General features: G+C 44.8%; 1 protein-coding gene across 1 annotated transcript in view; it reads left to right on the forward strand.

The window, feature by feature from the left end:
- The first annotated feature begins 4,160 nt into the window (after window positions 1–4,160).
- The window catches only part of FAM234B (family with sequence similarity 234 member B), a 276,924-nt gene continuing 256,769 nt past the window's right edge, over window positions 4,161–24,315 (forward strand). Inside the window, exon 1 of the mRNA XM_085601440.1 lies at window positions 4,161–4,345. Within this exon, the coding sequence (XP_085457566.1) occupies window positions 4,309–4,345 (37 nt within the window). The 5' untranslated portion in view covers window positions 4,161–4,308. The remainder of the gene's footprint in view (window positions 4,346–24,315) is intronic.

The raw sequence follows: 24,315 nt of genomic DNA on the forward strand, positions 1-24,315 counted from the left end.
GCTCACAAATGTGAGAAGTTGGCCTGATATATGATGTCACTAATTCTAGTGTACACCCTGCATTAGTCCAAACAATCCTTATGGTGATTGGTTGTAAAGTCAACCTTATAGACCAGCTATCCTAGTGGTAGCATGGACAAGAGCAGTCTTAGGCTAAACTCTGAATGGCTTGTGAAGCCAGCTGTTATACCATATGTAATCCCTTGAACACCAAATGAAAGGACACCACAACAGATATATATAAAAATAGAATGTATTTATTCTAGTCAAACCCTCAGCACTCTTTATGAGATTCGAGGTAAGTACAACACAGTCTTATTTAAGCATACATTAAGTCACACAGGTAAGTAATACAGTTAGGCCCTAGGGGCCACGCAAACCATATACTAAGTAAGTGGTATAAGAACCACTGTCACGAACACAGGATAGGCCTAGGCCTAGGGAATCGCTGGGGCTACACTATACTACCAAAGGTTAGGAAGTGGGAGGCCCACGGGATTCAGGTGCAGAGTGGAAACACTCACGCGTAATGCGTAAAAGTCGATAGAAATGGAAGTTATTAGAAATTAACAGTTTTAGGACACTTCTGGTATAGCTAGGAAGTCGATACTTGGAAACTAGACCCTTGGATAGTCAATACCCTTGTGAGCACCGGAGTACTCAAGTTACCTAGCCCACGGGCTGCGGGTGCATAGGTGTGAACTTGCGTCGGGTTTCGTCGTTGACTCCTATGGATGCCTGAAGGAAAGTTGCTGACAGGCAGTCAGTGAAGAGTGTCCGGTGGATTCCAAGGATGGAATCAAGAAGGAAGGATACCTGCAAGCAGAAGGGACAGAGTCTAGGTCACCAGCCAGGAGCCGGGAAGGAACCAGGAAGGAACCAGGCGATGTCGTGATGATGCAGGTGAAGAGGTGAAGCTTGTCGCAGCAGCCACGGGTACCAGGAGGCGTCGAGGATGACCAGAACCAGGAGGTGAGCTGTCCCACGAAGGCTCTTGCTGTCGGCGGCGTCGAAGTCGAGTCAGGACCCAACAAGCCTTGGCAAGCGGAACCCACACAGGATGGAGGACTTGCTTCTGGTGCAGACCAGGAAGGTCTGGGGTGCTTCTCTTTCACAGAGGAGCAGGTGCCAGTCTGGAGGAGCCGGACCAGCAAGATGAAAACAAAGGTTAGTCGTCGCAGAGGTCACTAGCCAACAGGCCAGCAACCGGACAACACGTCGAGCAACTCAGGTGCAGAAGGGCCCCACGCAGAACACGTGAAGTGTGGGGAGCTGATCTTCTTTGCAGATGGTGCTCGTAATGGGGGCTTCTCAATTCCCCAAGCACAGCCTCGAGGGAGCCTCGGAAGTCGCGCTAGTCAGGTACTAGCCACTTTTCCCAAGTCGCCGGTCCCACGTCCCTCGTCGCCTCCACGGGTCTCAGCTTTGCTGTAGATGTGGATCTGATTCAGAGGTGTCTGGAAGTCTCGGCGCTGGTCAGTCTCTGCAGTCGTCCCTCGTAGGATCAGTCGCAAAGCAAGCAGCGGTCGCTGGATGGTGCCTGGTTGCCCAGGGTGGTCACTCCTTGGCCACAAGGGAGATTTCTTCAGTCTTCTTCCTGAGGTCGAATGTCGAAGGTCCAGAGTTTCTGTACAAGTTGCAGATTCAGGTTAATCTAATTTAGCAGGGCTCAGCTACCTACTGATATACTGGGCTAGTGGGCTGGGCTACCTGCAAGGTACCTCCTATGGGTGGGACCAGGAAGGGGAGTGGTTACACCCCCTTTCCTTTGTCCAGTTTCGCGCCAGAGCTGGGGCTGGAGTGCCCCAGCGCCGGTTTGAACTGGACTATGCATGGGACACCTTGTGTGCCCCAGGTAGTGTCTAGTTTCTTTCATCCCTGCCTGCCCCAATACACTAAATCATGTCTGGGGTGGTGCTCGCACCTCCCAAGGCAGGAAACCTATTGTCCAAGCCTCCCTCGCTGGAAGGACTCCCAGCAGCAGGAGGTCAGACTTGTGTCTGTGGCAGCAGCATCAATTTTGTGATGCTGGGGCTCTGGTTAACTTTAACCGTGTAAGTAGGTTTCAACATGTCTTCTCCCTCTAGAAGGGAGAAATAATATCTTCATTGCCAGAAATGGTATGGGGGTATTATTCCAAAGTGTTACACAAAGACACCTTACACGACATGTTTTGATAAAGCCAAACCATAGTTACCATAACCGTTTAACATTATAAGGTACTTTAAGAGTATAGGGTAGGCTATATCATAGAACAGCTATAAGGACATGGTTCCGAAAGCTGCAGACAGGCTCAGCTCATGCTAGAGCGCCATCTCACATGTTACCAAGCACTCTGCCTCCAGGATGATTGTTAAGGCCTGCCATAGGAGTGGCTGATAGGTACACATGTGTCTATATATAAGGTAGGTATAGGAATTCTACACCTAAGCAAGGAGTGATTACACGACCTTGCCCCAGCTGAGTGATCAGCCAGTTGTGTCATAATGGAAGGCCAGGCCAGGGGTGGCACAATACATGCTGCAGCCCCTGGTAGGCCTAGGGTACACCTATGCCCTGGGTACCTAAGGTACACTGTACAGGGGCCAATAAGGTGATCCTAACCAATTGGGTTATGCACCTAAAGTACATAGTATAAATTTAGAGAGAGATCAGCTGGGCTGTGGGTCTGATTGGCAGGCCCACAGCCACATTTAAGTCGAAAACCAGTGAAGCAAAAGCAAAAAGTGGGGGTGAACATAGAAAGCAGACCCTACTCTCCTACATTCAGTGCCAGGACTGGAGGGCTTCAACTTTACCAGTGCTTTTTTCTTTCATTTAAAAAATATATATAATCAACCTTTATATGTTGTATTACTGTAAACTGATGACATAAAGTACATTTTCATTCAGCACCTAAGAATCGTATTTTCCTGTTATATGCATTAGAACTAAAAAGAGTTTGGACACCTTTCCCACGTACACTAGCTTGCTAGGGAGTATCAACAGTGTTTTAATAAAATTATATGTGATGCTCAATGTTCTATTGAATGCATTTTTACTGCAAGTATACAGACACCATAATTAGGCGGTAAGGTTTAAATTTTTGTTTTTTTTAAAATTGCAAGCATTTGCCAATAATAAAAAGTAAAGAAATAAAATGACATTTTTGGATTTGCCAGTCTTTGTTTATCGCTTTGAGCACTGTTCAAGGGTAAAAAATGTAACAATCGCTTTGAGCACTGTTCAAGAGTGAAGAAGCAGTGTGCTTAGGGTGACCAACCGTCCGTAAATTTTACGGACTGCCCGTTATTTGGGCCTCTGGTCCGTTGTCGGTAAGGAGTTCTTTTACGGACACCTTTTGTCCGTCATTTTGGGGATGGCAGCAAGCTGTGCTGTTCACCTGCCACAATTGCAGGCAGCTCACACTTCTCTTTGAACTTTAGAGGCTGCAGTACCCTCTCCCTGACCTCACTCAGTCTGTGGACAGGCCCATTGTCATTCTAATGTGGAAGATTATCACATAAAGAATGACAATGGGCCAAAGGTGTAGTGAAGCACCGATATAACTGCTTAAGTGGGAGTATCCCGGGGTCAGATAAAAGTGTTTCTTGCCCTTTCTGACTTTGATCTGTGGCTCTCAGCTCAGCATAAGACAGAATAACAAATAAACACAGCAGAATAATCACCGTGATGCAGTGGTGGGGAGGGGGATAAAGGGGGGCCAAAGTAACCAAAAGCAGTGACAGAAAGTGAAGTGCACGATTGTCTCAACCTTATATAAACTTATTTTGACGTCTACTTATTTTGGTTGTCTATTTACTTACTTATGTACTGTTGCGCCACCACCTCAGATGTGTCTTCAAAATGTACCTTTTGTCTCGAACATTTGTCCTGAATTTTGACCTTCTGTCCTGAATTTTTGTCCTGAATTTTGACCCTTTGTCCAGAATTTTTACACTCACTGTCCTGAATTTGCACCTATGCCAGTTGGTCACCCTAAGTGTGCTCCTCACTACTTTCATCACTGTTGAAGAGTGTAGACTAGAACAATAGCAGTGAGAGCGCATGCACATTTGTAACCCAATCATATCGTTTTAGGGCCGGCTTTGTTTTGGGTTTTTTGTTTTTTCAGCGTGCGGCTTCTTCTGACAAACCCTTGTGCTTGTCACTCAGGCGCCTGCGTGGGCCACAGTTGTCAGTGGATCCCGGGGGCGAAAGGCTCCTGCTGCATCTCCCAGGTTGCACCAAATGAGGCGTTGCGCCCCTATTCGCCCCTCAAAAGAACTGCAAATCCCGGCGTCCTGAGCGTCTGGCCGAAAATCAGCAATGGCTACGGTGCTGTCCAGGGCGTTGAAACTGCCAGGTAAGGGACCGTTAGGGGATAGTGTGAGATCTGTGTTCAGAGGAGGGTTGTGCCTGGAGCATCACCAGGTTCCGAGGAAGGTGGGTGACTGTGACGCCACTGAATTGGGCAGAGGTGTGCAGGTTGCATTGTCAAACACGTTCCCTGACACCGAAATGTTCTTTTGCCACAAAGGGGCTGCAAAGTGTGCAGGAGGCAGACTGCCTACTGTCACGAAGATATCAATTTGCAAAGACGCCCGATTGTTTTGTGGCTCTGGGTTTAAAGGAATATGCTGCATACCAATTTCTTCCTTCTCTGTGGAGAGGCGATGCAAGAACCGTATGTAACAAACATTGTCCAAGCCAAATGGATGAAGCATTTGTACACTGCTCGCTCGCTTTGTAGATGTATGCATACAGTTAACCGGGCAAAAGACAACCGACATACATTTAGATATGACTGCAGATCTTGGCATAGCACAAGTTCAGTTGTATTTATATAGAACTTACTACTACACCTGAGGTTTTGAAGCTCTTTGTGGCGAGTAGCACTCTACTCCGGAACCCAAAATTAGACGTTATTAGTTGGTAGAGAAGTATTTTTTTTTGTTCTGTTAAGTTTGTGCTCCTGATATCTTGTGCGTAGGGCTAGAGTGATGGTAATAGATTTGAAAGTTGGGTGCGCTCGCCTGGATTAGCATTACTCAGTTTGGCCTGGGGGGTCTCTAGTGTGTGCAATTCACCTGTGCTGCTTACCTTGCAGCTTCCATGCCCTGAGCTCCAGCCTCAGGCACCAGTTGATGTATGTAGTTGTCTGCTCAGAGTATATATTTACTTTGTTTTTTCCCGTGGCATTCTAGGGGTGGGGGTGAGGGGGATCACATACCATTTGATGTAGTACAATTTAAATAGTGTTTTTTTTTCTTTTTGGCTTAGATACATTTTAAGTTATTTTTTAGCCTCTTTAATAACACACAAAACTAGTGGTTAGACAAATTACAAACGTTCTTTGCATAACCTTTTCTGTGTTTTTGATGTACCTCCCTAAGTGTCAAGGGTATGTCCAGATATGGGTTCCATGCTCACTGTGCCATTGGAACCAAGTTTCACCCGAATGATGAGCCCCTATCGGGGGGAAACCGGTTTTGAGTTGCTTGTGTTTTGCTTCAGGGAAGGCCTGGCCTGGCAATTTGGACTGGACAGTTACTACTGGAGCAGAGTCAAGACTGAGTTGCATAAGGCTGGGTCAAAACTGAGGTGGCACGAGGGTTGAAATGCTTCAGAGTGATTGTCAGTAGTTTAGAAAAATTGCAAGCATTATTTTCATCACCTTTTGTGTGTTTGATGTATGTATCTCATAGACCTGTTGGTACTCATGTACACAGACCACATCAGGGGCGTGGGATATTTTAAAATATTCTACTTGTCAAACGGCCAAAATGCAACAAAAATCTACATGTCCTGTAGAGAACGTAACTTGTCTAACCTAATCTCTAAATTCTATGTACGCGCGCACAAACATTAACATTATTAGATTCTTATTTCATTTCCAGAAACCGATAAAAATTGCTTTGCAACAATGCTAAAATAAAATATATTTTTGCTGTGAAAAGTACAGTTTTTGTGATTCACCAAAAACGACTGAGAAACAATTAAAGTTCTTGAATAACTTCAAGAACTCCGGTTGGGACATTTCTTAAAGCAAGCTGTAGCCCATTTGCATGGACAGGGACTTCTGTATGTCATTATACTGAAAGTGACCGTCAGCCATGATAATGGGGCCTCTTAAGTCCAGTATACAGACTTAAGGCAACATTTATATCAACATCATATGTTATTAACAATAAACTACTCAATATACATATAAACCAAAGAGAACCAACAAATTCTGTTTGTCTTTACAAAATGAGCCTTTTTATTATAAATAATGATACTGGAAACATTTATTTTAGATTAAAAAGGATTCCAATTATACCCATTCATTCATCTTCATTTATACAACGTGAAACTACCATACAATAAAAAACTCAATTCTCTTTGTTTTGAACATATATAATGAAAACCATTGGTGTCTAGTATTCTGACAGAAATAATGTGGCACACAAAAAGCTGTTGTGTTCGACGCGCGTTTCGGCACTGAACTGTGCCTTCGTCAGGAAAAGTAGCCACAATAGATCAGGATTGATGTCTTGTATCTCTTGAATGCATGGTCAGGAGTTCTGTTTTGTTACTGAAGGCTGTAGGGCACTGATAATAAGAACTGGTAGTAACAATAGCATACGTAATAAAACCAATCACCCAACGAATGCCCGCTCCCCTCCAACCATTAGTACCAAGAAATTACAGCGGCTTGTCCTTCAATACTCTAGGCATGCAGTAAAATACAAATGTTCTTGTCAGAGATCAGTCAGGACTGCATTTTTGATATTGGATTAGATTCACCGCTGTGCCATAGCTGGCTTGTTTGTTCTTTGATTAGGCTTATCATTTGTCTTTTGATTTGTGACCTCCTAAATGTGTTTTGCAGAATCTCCCTTTAGACAATATATGGAGAAGGGTGGATTTGAATGGCCAGCTATTGACTGAGTGAAAGTTGGCACTCGAACGGACCTCTTGGGCTCGAATTCTGGTCCAAAAAAGTTGAGCATCTGTCATAGCTTGTAAATTCAGTGAAGAAACTGGACTTTAAAAATGACACTTTTCGGAAATTGACATCTTAGATTTATGCCATTTCCTCAAACGATTTCTTTTGGAGTTGCTAGCATAATTTTGTTGGGCCTCACTTTTGAGGGAAGGCATTCTGCAGGTACTGTCATTATCGGCTTGTGAGAGGAGTACAAAAGTGGGGTGTGCCATGGCCGTTATCAGGGCCTCTATTGGTTCTTCAGGTGCTATAGAGCTCTGCAGCTCAAATTGTGGTGGGTGCTCACAAAATTTCTGGAAACTCCTTTTCTACAAATACTTATCTGATTTGGTATCATAGCTTGCATTTGGTTTTATGTATTGTGGATTGGTGATAAGGTTTTTGAAGACCAGACTTACAAGTTATACCACCAGGTTTACCTTGTGCTCCTCTATGAACAGGGCTTACCTTTGCTGTTGCATTTTGAGAGACCAAAGATTGGGTGGTGAGCCTTTTGAATTTTAAACAATGTTTATTGTGTTTTTATTAACTGTAGACCATAGCAATTTTTGCAAGGTATGACATTAGCAAATTATGAACAGTAGATGATATATGGGAATTGTAGCAGGATAAGACAATAATGAATTATCAACTGTTGACAATACCATTTGTCGTAGGATGAGACATTAACAAATTCCAGGAGTGAATTGCACTGGCTCACACTGAAGGATGAGGGGGAACCAATTAATTATAGGGAGGGTTACAAAACTTGAAAATGGCTGTGGCTACTTTCCTGTGGAAATCTTCATCCTCAGTTTTGTTTTAACTAATCATGTTTGCTTTCCAAAGCAGTTGTAAAGATGACTACTTCTGTCATATGGAAAACTAAAAAGTGATGTGTGGTTTGCTTGAATGAAGTACAGACACTGGTATTTACACTGGGCCACAATCCAGTCCATTATTTTGCCCACAATGCCGCACACTGGAACCAACCATATGCAAATCAGCTTTGGCTCTGCTCCAATAGGAACAGTCTTGTGCAAATTGCCAAGCGAGGTCCTTTCTAACCAGAACACAAGCAACCCCAGACTGATTTTGGACAAAGTGAGACTCCCCAGCTTTTCGATATTATACGAATTGTGCCTCAATAAAATTCCTCTAATTCCAACAATGCCTACAATTTTAACTAAACCTGCCTCAAAAACTAAAGAAACGGTCCCCCTTGTGGTGTTTGTTTAATTGCTTTGCTTTTTTATTTCGTGTAAATGCTGCCGGGCAAAAAGAAACAAAAGAAAAGTAACCCCATAGGGAGACTCATTCTTCTTTATTAGTCTGGAGCATTACTTCTTTACTGTTCCATTCAATTTGGCCTTCCACCTACCCCCAGGACGTCCAGGCGGGCATAGATTATTACAGCAGGTATGGTCTCTGGGTTGACAGGGATGTCATGGCCAAACATGGCGTCATTTACCCCGCCCCACAGCTGGTTGCGCCTCCCTGCCTTGTGAAAATGATGAAAGGGGACAGTGAGACCTTTAAGCTAGCCTTTCCTATTTTTTTGTTTTTTAATCGCATCTCGGTAACTGGCCTGGATGTTCTGCACATATACGATACAAACAACCACCAGTTGTTTGTTATTAGGTGAAAGGTAGATCACGTGGTATAACGACCAAAGCTGCCCTTTGAACTGGGGAACAAGGTTCAAGTACCAGCGCCGTCCCAACGTCCTATGATCTGCGGCAAATCACTTAATTTACCTCTCCCTAAAGGAAAAAAAGTATGGATCTGTCCTTATTCAATGCAATGCGGTGCTCATGTAAAGTGCTGCAAAGCCCTTGAGCCAAATCTGAGCTGCATAAAACTGTAAAAAGGATGAAAAGAAAGCATTTTTGACAAAACTAAGTGTGTGTGAGGTGTTTTGTGCTATGAGGGCTTCAAAGGCATATCATTGCCAAATAGGTAAGCCTTTATTTAGAGTGCCTCAAAAAGTTACATATGTACGGTTTTTAAAGGTTGCACATTAGTGTGTTCCAATTACCGTAAATGTGCTGGTAATTCACTGAAATGTGAACAAACTACATTATATCATGGAAAAACATGGAGTTTGTTATATGCAAAAGGTTCCTGTAACTACTCTGTGCTTTAATCTGTAAATCTATTGTCAAGTCATCCCTCCTGTTAAATCGTCATTTATGGGGCTCTGTAGCCTAAATTGGGTGGTACCCCATATTATGTGGTGTTTGAATATATGTGTGTGTGTGTGTATGTGTGTGTGTGTGTGTGTGTGTATGTGTGTATATATATATATATATATATATATATATATATATATATATATATATATAATCTCCCTACTACAGTAAGATAATGGCTTTCTTGTGGTATTACCTTTGATTTAGAGCTACCTTTTAATGAGGATCTTAGAGGGAGCATACCCCTGAAATAGAAACCCAATACATGCAGAGCAATGTGTGTGGTGCCCAGATGTGCAACATTTTTAAGCCAGTCATTCTTCATCTTCGACATTATTACCAAAAACAAGCTTAGTCAAAGGCAATCGGTCTGGCTGTTATGGGCTGCAGTCTCTCAGGTACACCACTCATCTACTCTCGTACAGATACACCACTTACCCTACACATTGTTCACCCTTTAAGAGAGGCATGCTGCTTATTACTCTGAACTCAAAAGGGCACATCATCCCACTGGAATGAAAAAAGCACACAGTGCACACTGAACTCACACTCACTCCTTTCATCCCACACCTGTACAGGCCTCACTCTGCACACACTTCTCCCTGCACATATGCGGGGAAGGCCTGTAACTCGGCACTCTAGTCATGTTGCAGTCACCCAGGCACACCCCCAGTCCTGCGCTCTTTCAGGTACACTGCTCACCCTGCACTTAAAAAGTTACACCTGGCACTCTGGCACATTGCTCATCCTGCACATCACTCATTGCATTTCCCCCAGAGCCACCGTGGCAATGGGGGAAAATGGGGTAATCTGATCCCCACAGCCCCTCCCTGACATCCCTAATGTGTATATGTATTTTCCAGTTATAGGGGCGCACCATGGTGGGTATACATGAGACATTGACAGCCAATGCAGCCAATGCATCCCTTTGCACTGCTACCAATGCCATTTGGTGATTCTAATCCTGGTAAGCTGAGGGCTGGTACACAATAGCAGGGTCAAAAAGTAGTCGTTTCAAAAAGGAGACTCAGTCAAATAAAGTATTTGCCAAGGTTATACATTTTGATCTAGCAGGAAGCCGGGATTGAGACCCAACTTTACTTTTTATTTTTTACTTTTATTATTCCATGCAATTCAGAGTCTAGATGGGTATCTCTTTCTAACTTTAATTGTTCATGCTTTGTTATTAAATCTTTGAGGACGACCTCCTGGTCCGGGATCTGCTCTCCCCCCGCAGCTCCGCTCCTAAGGGTGCGCTGCTGCCCAGGTAGGTGTTGAGGTCCACCGCAGACTCCTGCCTGCGCCTCATCCCTGGTGGTCCAGTGGGAGAGCCTTGCACTTCTGCTAGCCACTGTTCTTTCGGTCTGTGTTTGTGCCACTTTGCTGTCTGTTTGTGTGCCCGTGTCTGTCTTTGTGCCACTTTCTGTGTTTTTTTTTTTTGTCTCTCTTGTGCCTGTGTCCTGTGCCTTTTTCTGTTCTGTCTCCCTTGTGCCTGTTTTCTGCAGGGCAGGGGGGAGGGGCCGCTGCTGCCCTGCAGCCCCTCCCCCTTCCTGCCAGTTCCTGCTTCACAGCTGTGCTTCCCTCCCCTACTTAATGGCGGCCGGGTGCAGCAGGAGTGCCAAAGGAAAGCCCGTCTGCGCCCGTCCACGACACAACCGCGGCCAGTGCCAGGAACCCTGGATCTACAAACCCCCCCCCCCCCCCCCACACACCCCACCGCTACAACTCCACAGCCCTCCTCGCACTCAACCCCGGTAGAAACAACAACTGCCAGAGATCGACACCAAGCACCACCCACGGTCAGTTCTCCTGCCTACACTGCAGAGAATCCTTCACTATCAACTGCCACCCCACGACCGCTGAACCCACGCCGGACTCCCTCACCACCGAAGCCCTAACGTGCATCCTCCTCAACGTGCGCTCCCTTCACAGACTCGCCACGGAGATCTGGGACCTGCTTGACACCCTCTCGCCAGACGTCGCCTTCTTCATGGAAACATGGACCAACGCCACCTCCGACCGGCATCGCCATCTCTATCCCCAACGGATACAAGATTCAAAGAAAGGACCGCACCCACCGCCCAGGAGGAGGGCGTGCCAACAACACACAAGGGCTCCCTCCGACTCTCCACCTCCAGCACGAGCAACCCCCTCGTCAACACAGAGGACCTCCACTTCCTGATGCAAACCAGCCCCAGAACTACGCTGCGCGGGACTCTCGTCTACAGACCCCTCCCCCCCCCCCCCCCCGGGCCCTCGCACCTCTTCCACCACCATTGCCGACCTCGTTACACCCGACGCCATCGCCTCCAAGGACTACATTCTCATCGGAGACCTGAACTTCCACCTCGACAACCGCAGCGACCCCCGACTCCACCACACTCCTCGACAACCTCAGACTGAAGCAGCTTGTCACCACCCCCACCCACAGAGCCTGACACACCCTCAACCCCCATCTTCGCAGGAGGGACAAACATCCACTTCAGCCACACCATGCAGCCCCTCTGGACAGACCAACACTGCGTACACTTCACCTTCACCACCCCCACTGCACCCAAACCCGCCCTGCGCCCGCCACGAAGGAACTACACAAAGATCCAAAGATCACAGAAGAACACCTCAACACCACCACCCTCCTCCTCGACCCCCCCCCCCCCCCACCACGACCGACGCTAACTCCGCAGCCAAAGAACTAAACCGCTGGATCCCCAGCTGCGCTGACAAGCTTGCACCCTGTCAAACAACGCCCCCGAAGGCCGACCTCCAAGAAGCCAGGCGCTCCTGAAGACGCCACGAGAAACTCTGGCGGAACAGGAAAAACACCGATGACAAGAACAACTACAGGAACGCCATGAATGAATACCACCAGCGCATAAGAGCGACAAAGCGGACCTTTATCAAGAACAAAATCCCCACCAACGCAAGTAACACAAAAAAACTCTTCAACGTCATACAGCAGTTCACCAACCACCCCCCCCCCCCCCCCCCCCAGCGAAGCCACGGATGTCTCACCATCTCAGGACCTCTGCAAAAAGCTCAGCTCCTACTTCCATCGGAAAATCAAGGCCCTCTACGACAACTTCAGCGAACAGACTCCAGACAACACCCCCCCCTCTCCACCACCGACTACCAGCCGACCACCACCGTCTGGAAACCTGCCACCAATGAAGACACCACCACTACCATCTATCTCTGTCTCTAGCCATCTATCCCGATCTCTCTGTCTCCTCCCCATCTCCTTCTGTGTCTCTGTTGCTCCACTCGTAATTGTCCAAATTATGAATGTGCTTACATCTAATGTTCAGGGATAGTGACTATAAGATGAAGCTGCTGTGGGAAAAGAGGACGTCATTGGCAACACGAAACAGGAAGCTTCCCAAAAGGTCCTTTAAAAGTCAGCTGTGAAAGTGTTTACAGCTGACTTTTAAAGGGCCTTTTGGGAAGCTGTCTGACGGTGACGTCACAGAGTCTGGCAGTAAACACAGAAGATGGCCGCAGGAGCATTTAATACATATTTACTAAGTATGCTCCTGCGGTCATCTTCTGTATTTACTGTTGGCCTCACTGGAAATGTAGACGGCAATGCAAGGTCCGCGGCTGCCAATGAAGGCCTGCCGCTGGCGGCCCGTACTACGAGTACCACGGGTGTAGACCTATGGTTATCACAGCAGAGAACACTGAAGCTGCCTCCAGTCAGGAGCAGCCACAACATTATTACAATGAAGTGTGAAATCTCTGCACCTCGTTCTTCCTGAACCCCACTTAGTGCCCTACATAAGAATAGGCCTTACCAAGAAATGTTCTCACGTTTGACAACAGAAACTGCAGCTCCTCCCTCGTCCATCAAATGGCAGAGCCCAGGAAGAATTAATCATAGCCCCTGGCGAACAAAACTCCTGGAATTTCTAAAGGCAGTCCTGTCTCCACCCCTTCACTTCACTGTTTGGATCTCCACTTTTCACCCAGGGGAAAGTTGTCTGGTGGAGGCTATCCTCTCCCACTCCAGTCGGTGCTTTGTTACTCCAGGGGAGCTGCTAAAGTGTTTTAAGGTCATGGGTCATGTGCATTTCATGTAGGTCGAGTAGAGTATTCGAGTCACTAGACTGACGGGTCTAGTAGCATTTTTAAGATTTTTCCAGGCCTGCTCAGCTCACGGACACCTGTGGAGTCAGAAGGTAGCGGACCGGTAGAGAGGGAAGATATAAAACATATTAGTAGGGAATGATAGAGAGAGACGCAGAAAATGAAGCCCACAACCTACCTAATACCGACCTTCCGGGAAGAATTGGAGGCGGTGGAGGCCGCAGGGGCCAGGACCCGAGTGAACAGAGGTGTAAGAGTTTGCAGCTACAGGTGCGAGGAGGGAATATACGTCAATGTTAAGTTGATAACAATAATCGCTTCTACAATGGCATCTCGTTAAACTGCATGTACCGCACATACAATGATAGAAACAACGCTGCAAGGGTGTAGAGGATCTCGGATGAGACGGTGGTTATATTGCATCTTATTATAACTCCGAGGCGGCTGAGAAAGTCGGGAGCGTCGGCAGGGCTTCAGCCAGAGGAGGCGGCCGTAGATCCGTCAAAGTCAGCTGTGGGTGAGCCTCACCACGTATCAGGAGGAAGGGAGTGAGGAAAAAGAAGCGTTTCCTCCAGCCAATTTCGGAGTAGTAGTATATTGGCTCTCCCTAATCGACCATATTGCCTGGGCTCACGCCACGCAGAACTTTACTACACATGTATGTTTTTTAAAAATAACATACTTTCTATATGTAAAAAAAAAAAAAAAATCAAATTTCAATAGAATTAATTTGTGAGCCATATCTTCTAAAGCTATGTTAAATAGTTCTTCTGTTGGTATTTGCCCACTCAATTCTAGTTATACAAAATAGTTGTAACTGTTAGATTATAACTTTCGAAGCAGCTTTTAGCTTGGCTAAAGTACTAAACACTTTACTGAACTGCTTGCTAGCCGCATATATGTTGGGCTAAAGCAGTCTTTAATTACCTGGGCACAGAGCCTAATGCCTAAGCGACAAATTGATGGAATAAAAAAAAATACTAGATCAGAACTGATGCTTTTACAGCAGGAGATAATGTGCGCCCGAGATTCTGTTTTAAATCGCAGACCCTATAGTGAAAGGCGGACCTAATGCCGCTCCATTGCTGTTTCATTTCCCCGTTGTCAAGCCGGCCTAATCAAAGTCTGGCAATATTCTTTTTAGGATTAGCAGCACTGATCCCATGAGGTAAGGTTGTAACTTGCCCTGAGCATAAGGAGCTAGGTAAGTGTCATGGGCCATATGTATGAACACATTTTCCCATAGACACAGAATGGGTAAAACCCTTTGATACATACCGCCCATAGTGCTTCAGTGTGATACAAATGTTGCTGTCCTGATTAAAAGACTGTAGTCACAATTGCTTTTTTTTAATGCATTTAAATTGCGCTGGGGATTAAAAAAAGAGTTCCATATCCCTTGCATTTCTAACCGCTCTAATGCATTATAAAGGGCCAATTTGTGCTCTTGATTACTCATTTGGCTCTCCCTCATTTGAAAAGAGCCCTTTATAATGAAGTCATTATTAAGAGGCTCTTCAGATCACAAGTACAATTTTAAACCACCCTGCTTTGCGGCCTTCCATCGATGACCGATATTTAAGATGACGAAAGCTTGCTGCAAAGACTTGTTTAATTTAATTAAGTTCTAGGCATATTTGAGTCTGTGAGGTAGCAGATGGGAGTGCAAATATTTGCTAAATTAGTCCCACTGAATGTTGTCCTTCCACATATTGATGGAGGCTAGGGAAACCTCCCAGCCCAGGATAGTGAAGGCCTATATTTTGCTTTAATACCCTCAAATAGTGGCTTTGCCCATGAGCCTGACATGGTATTAGCTATTTTCGGCAGAGCAGACATTAGACTAGAAAGAAGCCTTTGCTTTAAGAACGGCCTGCTGTTTTGAAAAGCTTCTTTTGTTTTGCAACCGTACCCCTAAATATTTATAAGCATCAACCTAAGCATTTTGATAATTTGGTTTTCCATGGTTTCTTACTGCCAAAAAATAGCACATTCGATTTTTTGTGATTCACTACTAAATGATTATTATTACAGTAACGTTATAAACCTCCAAGAGTTTGCTGCAGGCCCATGCCTGTGGTGTCAAATAGGACAGTATCATCTGCATACATCAGCGCTTGTAGTGAATCCCCTCCAAGTTTTGGGGGGCATGTCCTTATTTTTTATTTTTTTTGAGTTATGGTTTGCTTTGGCGGTGTCTGAAAAATCTAAATTAAGTAGAGCTAGGGTTAAGACATTCCTGCTTAAGACCTCTGTTAGTGAAAATGTATGTTCTTTGAGAGAAATTATTGCCAATCTTTAACTGAATCCAGGTTTCCATATACAAATTCTGTATGGTTTTTTAGGAGTGTCTGTTCGATTCTCCCGTAAAGAGAGTTTATGCATCAACTTTTTTCGGTCTCCGCTTTGAAGTACATAAAACAGGCATAGAGACTTGGAGTGGAAGTTGGCCTGAACTTGTTTACAAGTGTAGAGAGTGTCATTTTGTTTGCAGTAGTCCCATTGTTATCCCGGGATCACGTCCAGTACCAGGGATAAGATCTTGTTCTTCTACCTACGCTATAAAGTCTTTCAGAAGCACATTGGCATACATGTTGGCTTCATTCTTGAGCAGTGCAGTCATTCTGTAATTAGAAGGGTCAGTCCTCATTCCTTTTTTGTGCAATAGACTAAGAATTGAACCTTTCCAGGAGGCTGAGACTTGGCCGTAACAAGCTTTGTCAAAGCCAATAGGTCTTGCCTATGCAAGAGCTATTGGCTTTGCCAATATATTTCAGCAATGTTGTACATCAGTGTGGCTGCTGTTCAGCATGGCAAGAAGTTAGTTGCATAGAGTTGAGTGGCGTGGAGTGTTGTTGAGTGGAATGGCAGAGAGTGTCATGTATTGGAGCAGGATAGAGTGTGCCTGGTACAGTAGTGTGCAGTAGTCTAGTGTAGAGTGTTGTAGAGTATAGTGGCATAGAATGCAGCGGCATACAATGCAGCACTGTAGAATACAGTGGCGTAGATTCGAGTGTTTCGTGGCAGAGCAGAATCGATTCCTAGGTCAGCTTTTTGAATGTCCCCAAATTGTCATTAGCAAACCAGACAGCTTCGACCTAAAACCCATATAAAGGCCAGATGCTGCACCTGCAGACTTAGAATGTAACCTCGGTGTGGTGCAGTTCGGGTTCCTCAATTCCCCTCTACTTCCACGGACAGAGTGATTTCTCAGTCACACACACACACACACACACACACACACATCATACGCTGGTGGGGCCCATAACACCAACATTCATTCTATCAATCTATCCGCACCTACTCAAAGGGGAAACATTGGTTCCGAACTACACTACTTCCTTGATGGGAGTATCACTTTTCCCTGAATCACCCTAGCGTCTTTCCCATCAAGGACAGGTCAACAGATCATTTAGTTGAGTTTAGTTTAATGACGCCTTAACATTCTAAACTATTCAAATACATTTTAATGAAATAACAACCCGACACATAAATTCAATTAATGTTTTCTTTATCTAATTCAAATGCAGGTTAAATCCTAATAATTCGATTTCATCATTTGTCATATTTACCTATTCTGGCTAATTGTCGTTTTCTAAGTCAGAATCTGGTCCTCAGTCAAATCGCCAAAGTTATGTTCTATCATGCAGAGTCACCGTCTTCTCCGTCAGCATAACATCAGGATACTCTCCGTCACTCTCTGTCCGACTTTTTTACCTCTCTAGTCTACCATTATTTATACTAATTTACATTTGCAAAAAGTATCAAATACAAGTTTGAGGGGCTCTCATTGGCCCATTGGATCACATCTTAGTGCATCAGGAAACATTCGATGTAGTTCCCATGTGGGAAAACTTTCAATGCAAATGTCCTTTGTCAATTTTATTAGTCCAATGTATCTTTGTTGCACATCCAGGGGAACTGGCGCTTCGCCCAGGGTGGCCTTGCTGGGTACAGTTGGAACAGGTCACAGAGGGGCACGGCTGCTGAAGTTTACGCAGGCGCACTTCTCCTTGTTCCATCACTGATGTCATTCCAAACAGTCTGGTTCAGTCGGCAGCCATTTTATGGCAGGCCCAAATGGTCAACTTAAGCAAAGAAACACAAAACGTAATTAATACATTGAAATGTTTAAAACAGTGTTATCCCCTTACTAATACCCATATGTGTGTGTATTTATCTAGCCATTTTGCCACGTTCAAAGCCATTAATAATCGTTTATTTAAGCATATCATCACAATAACCTCACATAAGCAACGTTTATCATATTAATATGCATACAAGCTTAGTTCACATATTATTTTAGCCATGCAAATGCATTCCAACGTATATTCTTTCTGTTAATAAGGTTGATTAGTCATCATACAGCAAACCATTAATTATTATGATTAATTATTAATCAATTTAATATAAACATACAGAAATGGATTGGGTACATAAAAAGGAAACGTATTACCCGCTCCATCAGGTGCACCAACTCGCAGACATACAAAGACCAAAAAGCCCAAGAGACCAAAAGCCCAAAAGACAAACATAAAGATAAAAATAAGCTTCTTTTCGGATTAACCGTCCTGTTTACAGAAAGGAGCACTCATGGAACAATACGGGGGGAGTTGTTGTAAAAAGGCTTTGCTCCTTGGGAGGGACAAACTCACCATGGACAGTCTAAAACAAATAAAGCCAGCAAATAGAAATCCAGAAAATGTGAGTTGCAAACCACGAATCCAATGATAAGCAATGGGAGGAATACATTCCCAAGGAAGCTTTTTGAATATTCTCTAGATGTCTTTAGCAAACCAGACAGCTGCGCTGTGTGGTAGGCTTCGACCTGAAAATGAGAAGCATTGGCTAGAGGGGGCAACCATCAAGATTACTATTCGATGTCTGGTTTGTAAATTGAAGCTGCTTACCCATTTGGCCCTGGTGTACAGTCTGATCTGGCTTTCATTATACATGTAGATATTGATTTTCCGTGAACACCATGACATTATGGGCTCCTCAGCTGCGCTTAATGGGTACTGGTCTGATAAAAACAGGGTCTTGCTTCTGCTGTTGCATTGTAGCAGTGAAACATACTTTTCCCACAGAATAGCTGGCATGTTTCCTGCATTTGAGAAGGGCTACCTGCCAAGTAAATTTACATAGGCCCAAAATGTATGTGTCCACAGATTTACATATGGACAATAATGTAAATTAACTTTTGTCTTTTGATTTACGCTTTAATTTCCAAACCAGCTTTTTATAGGCCTTTCTGAAGCACCTATATATTTCAAGGTTCTGAGTGGCGACAATCAATGTTCTTGTTCTGCTTCCTCTCGTTTGTCACTTGAGTTTCCTTAGCGCATAATTTTTTCTCATCTAAGCTCATTTGAAGGCAAAACTCTTTGAGCTTACTTGCAGTGGGCTTCCAATGAATCCTAAAACCTTGAAGCTATCAATATTGAGAAGTGAGGTGGTAACAACAGACCATAGTTCTACAAGCGCAATGTTTGGTAAATAAAAAGAGTTCAGCGATTTAGCCACTGGTGCATCTTGCTTACAAGTTGTCCACAGAAGTCGCCCCCATTTTGACCTGATAATTTTTGGGATGCGTAAGGGCTCACATAGACAATGCTTTATCTGCCCTACCCCAATTTGCTGACAAATTTGCTGATTGAACAAAATGACCACTTTTGAAACGCTGAACTATTTTAAAGTCCTTTACATTTTGAAACTGGGTGAGACTGTCAAAAGTGCAGTCCAAAACCGTTGCACTAAAATTAGAAATTGTGTGCATCATGCAGGATTATTGATGTACAGTGCAGGCCAAAGATATGCAGAGCATTAAGGAAATCACTTCCCTGCGATCTATTCTGGGGCAGTTATGTTGCCTTCCGGATGCCCCAGATTGAATCTTGGTCTTCATATGTCATAGACCAGTTAACCAAAAAGTAAATTTAAATTAAATTTGTGAGTCAAAATGATCTTTGGATCAGCACTTGTGACTATAATTTCTGTGATTGTCATATTGATATTTATAGTTTCTAAAATAAGCCTGCGAGAATCTGCTGTGCAGTTCCTAGGCTCCAACTTTATAGCCATCATCAATAAGCTTTATTTCGACCACAGATGTAATTTGGGAGAGGATGTGGCTTAAAAGCTAGGGCGGTCGACTTCAAATCTAGGGAACCAGGATCGAGTCTCGGCAACAACGCTCAACATCCTGTGATTCTGGGCAAATCACTTAAAAAAAAAAAAAAAAAAAAGTTATTTACCATTTTAGCACATTATAGCAATACAAGCATAGTTGTTCAATGTCATTATCATATAGTTGAAAAAAGAAAAGAAGGATGAAATACATCAATGCAGGAGTCCACATGCAATGTATCTAGTAAACGAAGAGACCCAGCAACACTTGAAAATACTGTTCCGAACCCCAGTCCCTTTCCCCGGAGTGTAGACATCTGCCATCCAGAAGCCGGTCACCTGGCCCACCCGTACCCAGACAGTCGTAGGTGCAACAGCATAATAAAAGAGTCACAAACCCTGTAGGGCTCAGTGGAGAATCGGTAAACAAACATTTGAAAGTAACAAACGGGTTACCCCACCCCTTCTGGGACTATGCTCCGCTCTAGTTGTGAGTGCGAGGCTAGTCTCACAGATTCCAAATAAGTTCTGAATGCCCCCAAATATCCTTGGGACGGGAGGAGCAAGGCAGTGTCCTGGAGTGTACTGTGCTGTGTTACAGAATGCCATACTATTCAGCCATCCTTGCAATGTGGGAACTGTCTTGCGGCCCCAGTAAATAGCTATTTCTCTTTTGGCCAGCAGCAACCTGAGGGAGACAAATTTCCTAACGCTTCTGGGGAAGTTTACCACATAACCCAAAAGTGCCACTTTAGGTGTGGGGATGAGAGACAGTTTGGTCATGTCACCCAGTGTTCTGTGTACCATCTCCCAATAGGGCTGTAGTCTTGGACAGGACTATGTTAGGTGTGCATGTGGGGCGTCACATTTACAGCAAGTATGAGGTCTGGACGGGTCAAGCCTGTGGGCTATGGCAGGGGTGATGTATATTCTATGCAGGAATTTAAAATGGAGTAATTTATGTCTGCTGTTTAGGGAGACTTCTTTCGTCACTGTGCAGCATTTAGCCCACTGGTCGTCTGTAATGGGGTGGCCTAAGTCGTCCTCCCAGTCTTTGCGAACCCTGTCATCGTTGACCGGTATAATCCCAGAGCATGCCTTGTACAGTTTAGATATGAGGTGTACCCCTGTCTCGCTCTCTATGATCAGGGAGAGTGGAATAAACAAGAGCGGTTCAATGGGAATACCAGGCAGGGTGGCTCGTAGAGCCGAATGACTCCGACCTTGAACGAAGCTATCCATGAAGGTGCCGTGCCCATCAGGGTACAAATCTCACAATTTAGTGACATCGAACTTGGCCAGCGTGCGCTGCACTAGTCTTTCACCAGTAATAGGCAACCAGCAGGCGTTGGGGATAGGTAGAGCAGAGGATTACAGTGTGGCTGTGCCAGTTACCCTTCTCCGCTTCTCCCAGGCCCAGCTGGTAGTGGAAACTGTCTGTATATCCTTCGGGTCTCTGAGAACGCCCTTGGGTAATACTGTGGATAACCGCTCATGAAGAACGCAATCTACCTCTGGACGGAGAAATGGGATCCTGGCGTCTGGGTGGAACCAAGCAAAAGCGTAGCTGCATTGGGCCACTAGTTGTACAATTGTAGGTCCAGTACCCCATACCCTCCCCTCTCATACGGTAGTGTAAACACTTGCCAACACATGCGCGCCTATTTGCCCCCCCCCAGACCAATCTGATAACATGCAAGCGTAATGTAAAAAAAAAACTGTTTGGAAGGGGAATGGGAATATTATTAAAAAGATGTAAAATTTTGGGGAGAACAACCATCTTGATAACCGCAACCCGGCGATGGACAGTGGCAACCGCAGCCATCTCTCCACTTGAGCCTCAATGCCGCTGATTGCTTGCCCATAATTGAGGCGAAGGATCTGGGCAGTATCCAGATGTATATGGATGCCCAGGTACTTAACGGAATCTGTGCACCATTCAAGTGGGCATTCACATTCCCATGCAGTCGTACTCGAGGTTAAGGGGAAAATAACTGACTTGCGCCAGTTATTACCCAGGCCGGAATGTTGACCAAATCTGAATATCTCCCTGATGAGAGCCTCTAAGTTGACCCGAGGTTCCCAGACATAGAGGATAGTGTCGTCCGCGTAGAGCAAGACCAAAAGAGGGCCAATGTTGAATTGGAGGCCTCTCTGTAGATGCTTTTCTTGGAAATGGCGGATTAAGGGGTCCATGGCAAGTATAAACAATAAGGACGACAGCCCTGTCATGTGCCGCGGGATAAGCGTGCCGTTCAGGCGAAGCCTTGCCGTGGGGCGACTATATAGTAATGCAGTGGTGGCTATGAATCCCACAGGCATTCCCATGCGGCGCATGATAGACACAAAAAAAGGCCACTCTAAAGATTCGAAGGCCTTTTCAGTGTCTAACAGGATTGCCGCAGCAGGGCTCTCGGGGCTAATTTTGTGGAGAATCGAGAAGAGCGTCCTGAGATTCAATGAGGTAGATCGGTGGGGAACAAAGTCGGATTGGGCAGGAGAAATAATAAATTCCATCAATAGGGACAAGCACATGGCAAGTATCATGGCCCAAATTTTATAATCTAAATTGAGTAGGGACAAAGGTCTGTATGATCCACACAATAACGGTCTTTGCCAGATTTTGGGAGGAGTATGACGGCCGCCTCGCGAAGTGTGGGGGGGGGCAGAATTTGTTTCTCGAGGGCCTCTGCATATACCTCGATCAGTTGCGGCGCCAGTAGATCCTTGTATGCCTTGTAAAACTCTCCCGTAAAGCCATCTAGCCCTAGGACTGAGGAGCGTCGGATGGTGTCAATGGCTCTAAGGACCTCGTCCTCGGAGATTGGCTCGGCCAAAAGATCTTGCATATGTTTCTCCAGATAAACCAATGCAATCTCCGATAAATAGGCTTCCTGTGCAGTGGGATCGCACCCTACTTTGGAAGTGTAGAGGGCTGTGAAATAATCCAGGAATTCATTCCGAATCTGAGAGGTGTCGGTAAGTACTTGATTTGTGGAAGAACGCAGTTCGGTGGCTTTGCTGTAAGGGGGCCGAAGCATCTGTGCTAGCACCCAGCCTGGCCGCTCTCCTTCACTATATCGACGAGCGGTTTGATATTTGCCGAAAAAGAGGATTTCACGATCTGCGGATTCCCTGTATTCAGTGAGGAGGGACAACCGTCGCCCCGCTGCCTCTGGACTCTAAATGTGTAGTAATGCGCTATCCAGTTCTGCATTCTGGGCAAATCACTTTATCTCCTCGTGCCTAACAAAAAAAATTAGGGAAAGTGGCCATGTAGAATGCAACTGGTGCCCATGTAAAGCGCTGTGATACCTTTGGGTCAAGTTCGCGCTATATAAAACTCTGAAACAAAAGCAACGTTTAACAATAAATGCATACAATACAGTTAAAAAATATAAAATATTCCATAAAATACAAGCAGGTTCTTGTATGTACAAGAGCAAAAGCACTGCAGGGTGCAATCAATAAAATGGTTAACGAGGCACAATCCGTCACCTAATGTCCACAGAGAATACTTTATATCCGCAAAACAACCAACTGTATTCTCCGTTTACTTAAAATAGAATTGGTGCATGATTTGGTTTTGATGGCAGGCATAAGAAGAATTATGACCATCACGCACAAGTTGCTTAAAACTAGAGGCCTAGACAATACATTGTGCAACATGGGGCAAATGCTTTGTTTGGGCTGGTACCAACATCACATCAGGGTCACCACAACTAACATTTCTGAATATCATTCATTGCATAAAGCTATAGATGAGCCGCTAGACAGAGTAAGGCACATTAGAGGAACCAGAGTCACAAACTTGGTAGGAGTGTGGGACGGCAGGGGGGAGGAAACCCTTGATCTTAGTGCCCACATCCAACCTAAAAACTTAGCCATAGAGCATGCCCACAGTAGTCTTAGTAGTAACTTTATAGCTTGCACAGAAGGTGCATTACTTGGAATTTCAGGGATAATTATATCCAGTGTTGTTGAATTATAAGCAGCCAATCCTCTGCTTGGACAACCCCTTTTCCCACCGCTTGCTGCTGATGCATGAGACAGATATAACCCATTGAATGGCTCTGGATCTGCGTGCAAGGTTTACTGACAGCAAATTATATGATTTAACTTGATTAGATGTATTTCATTATCCTCGTACTTCAATCTGTGAAGACTCGCTCTATTCCAGTAAGCAAAAATATTGAGTTCAGTTTATGTAGTTGATGTTCGCAAACTTATTTTTCTTCTAATTTTCTAAGAAGACCTCTCTAATTGGTGTTGTAGAGTGGAGTGAGTATCTGAGTTTAACTCATGTAAGAGCCAATTCCACTCATCCGGGGACCGTTCCCTGATGGCCTTTGAAGACTACATATCCTCTGCCCCATGTGCTATCCATTTCAGTTCCTGTATTTATTACCTTTTTTGATGGGCCATTTGCTGCCCTTAATAGGAGACCAGTGCTTTCTTCTTTATTATTTCCTCTTAAGTTGCTTCGTGAAATTTGAGGAGTTTAATATAGAGGTTTAACCTTTTTTAGGGTTATTCCCCAATCCCCCCACTTGTCTGAATCCATTTACTACAGTTATTTCAGACTGGACCTTGCTTGAGGGTGCAAGAGCACAAAAATCACTTTGAGGGGCCAACAACTTTATAGGGCCGGGTAAAGGGAGTTAAAGGTGACTTTAGGGTTCAGGAATGAGTAGAGGTAAAGAGACGCAATGTTGATTTGAGGGTTCAGTGGTGGGTAGAGGTAAAAGGATGCGAGGGTGACATGAAGGTTAGGTTTAAGTAGACGCAAAGGGAGGTAAAGGGGACTTGAGTGTTCAGGGGTGGGTAGAGGTTAAGGGAGATGATGGTTACCTGAGGTCTCAATTGTGGATAGAGGTAAAAGGAGGTAAGGGTGACTTGAGGGCTCTGAATGGGTAAGGTGACGTGAGGGCTTGGGTAGGTAAAGGTAATGTAATGTGAGGTGAG

The sequence above is a fragment of the Triturus cristatus genome, chromosome 4_2, assembly GCF_964204655.1.
Source record: "Triturus cristatus chromosome 4_2, aTriCri1.1, whole genome shotgun sequence".
Lineage (NCBI taxonomy): Eukaryota > Metazoa > Chordata > Amphibia > Caudata > Salamandridae > Triturus > Triturus cristatus.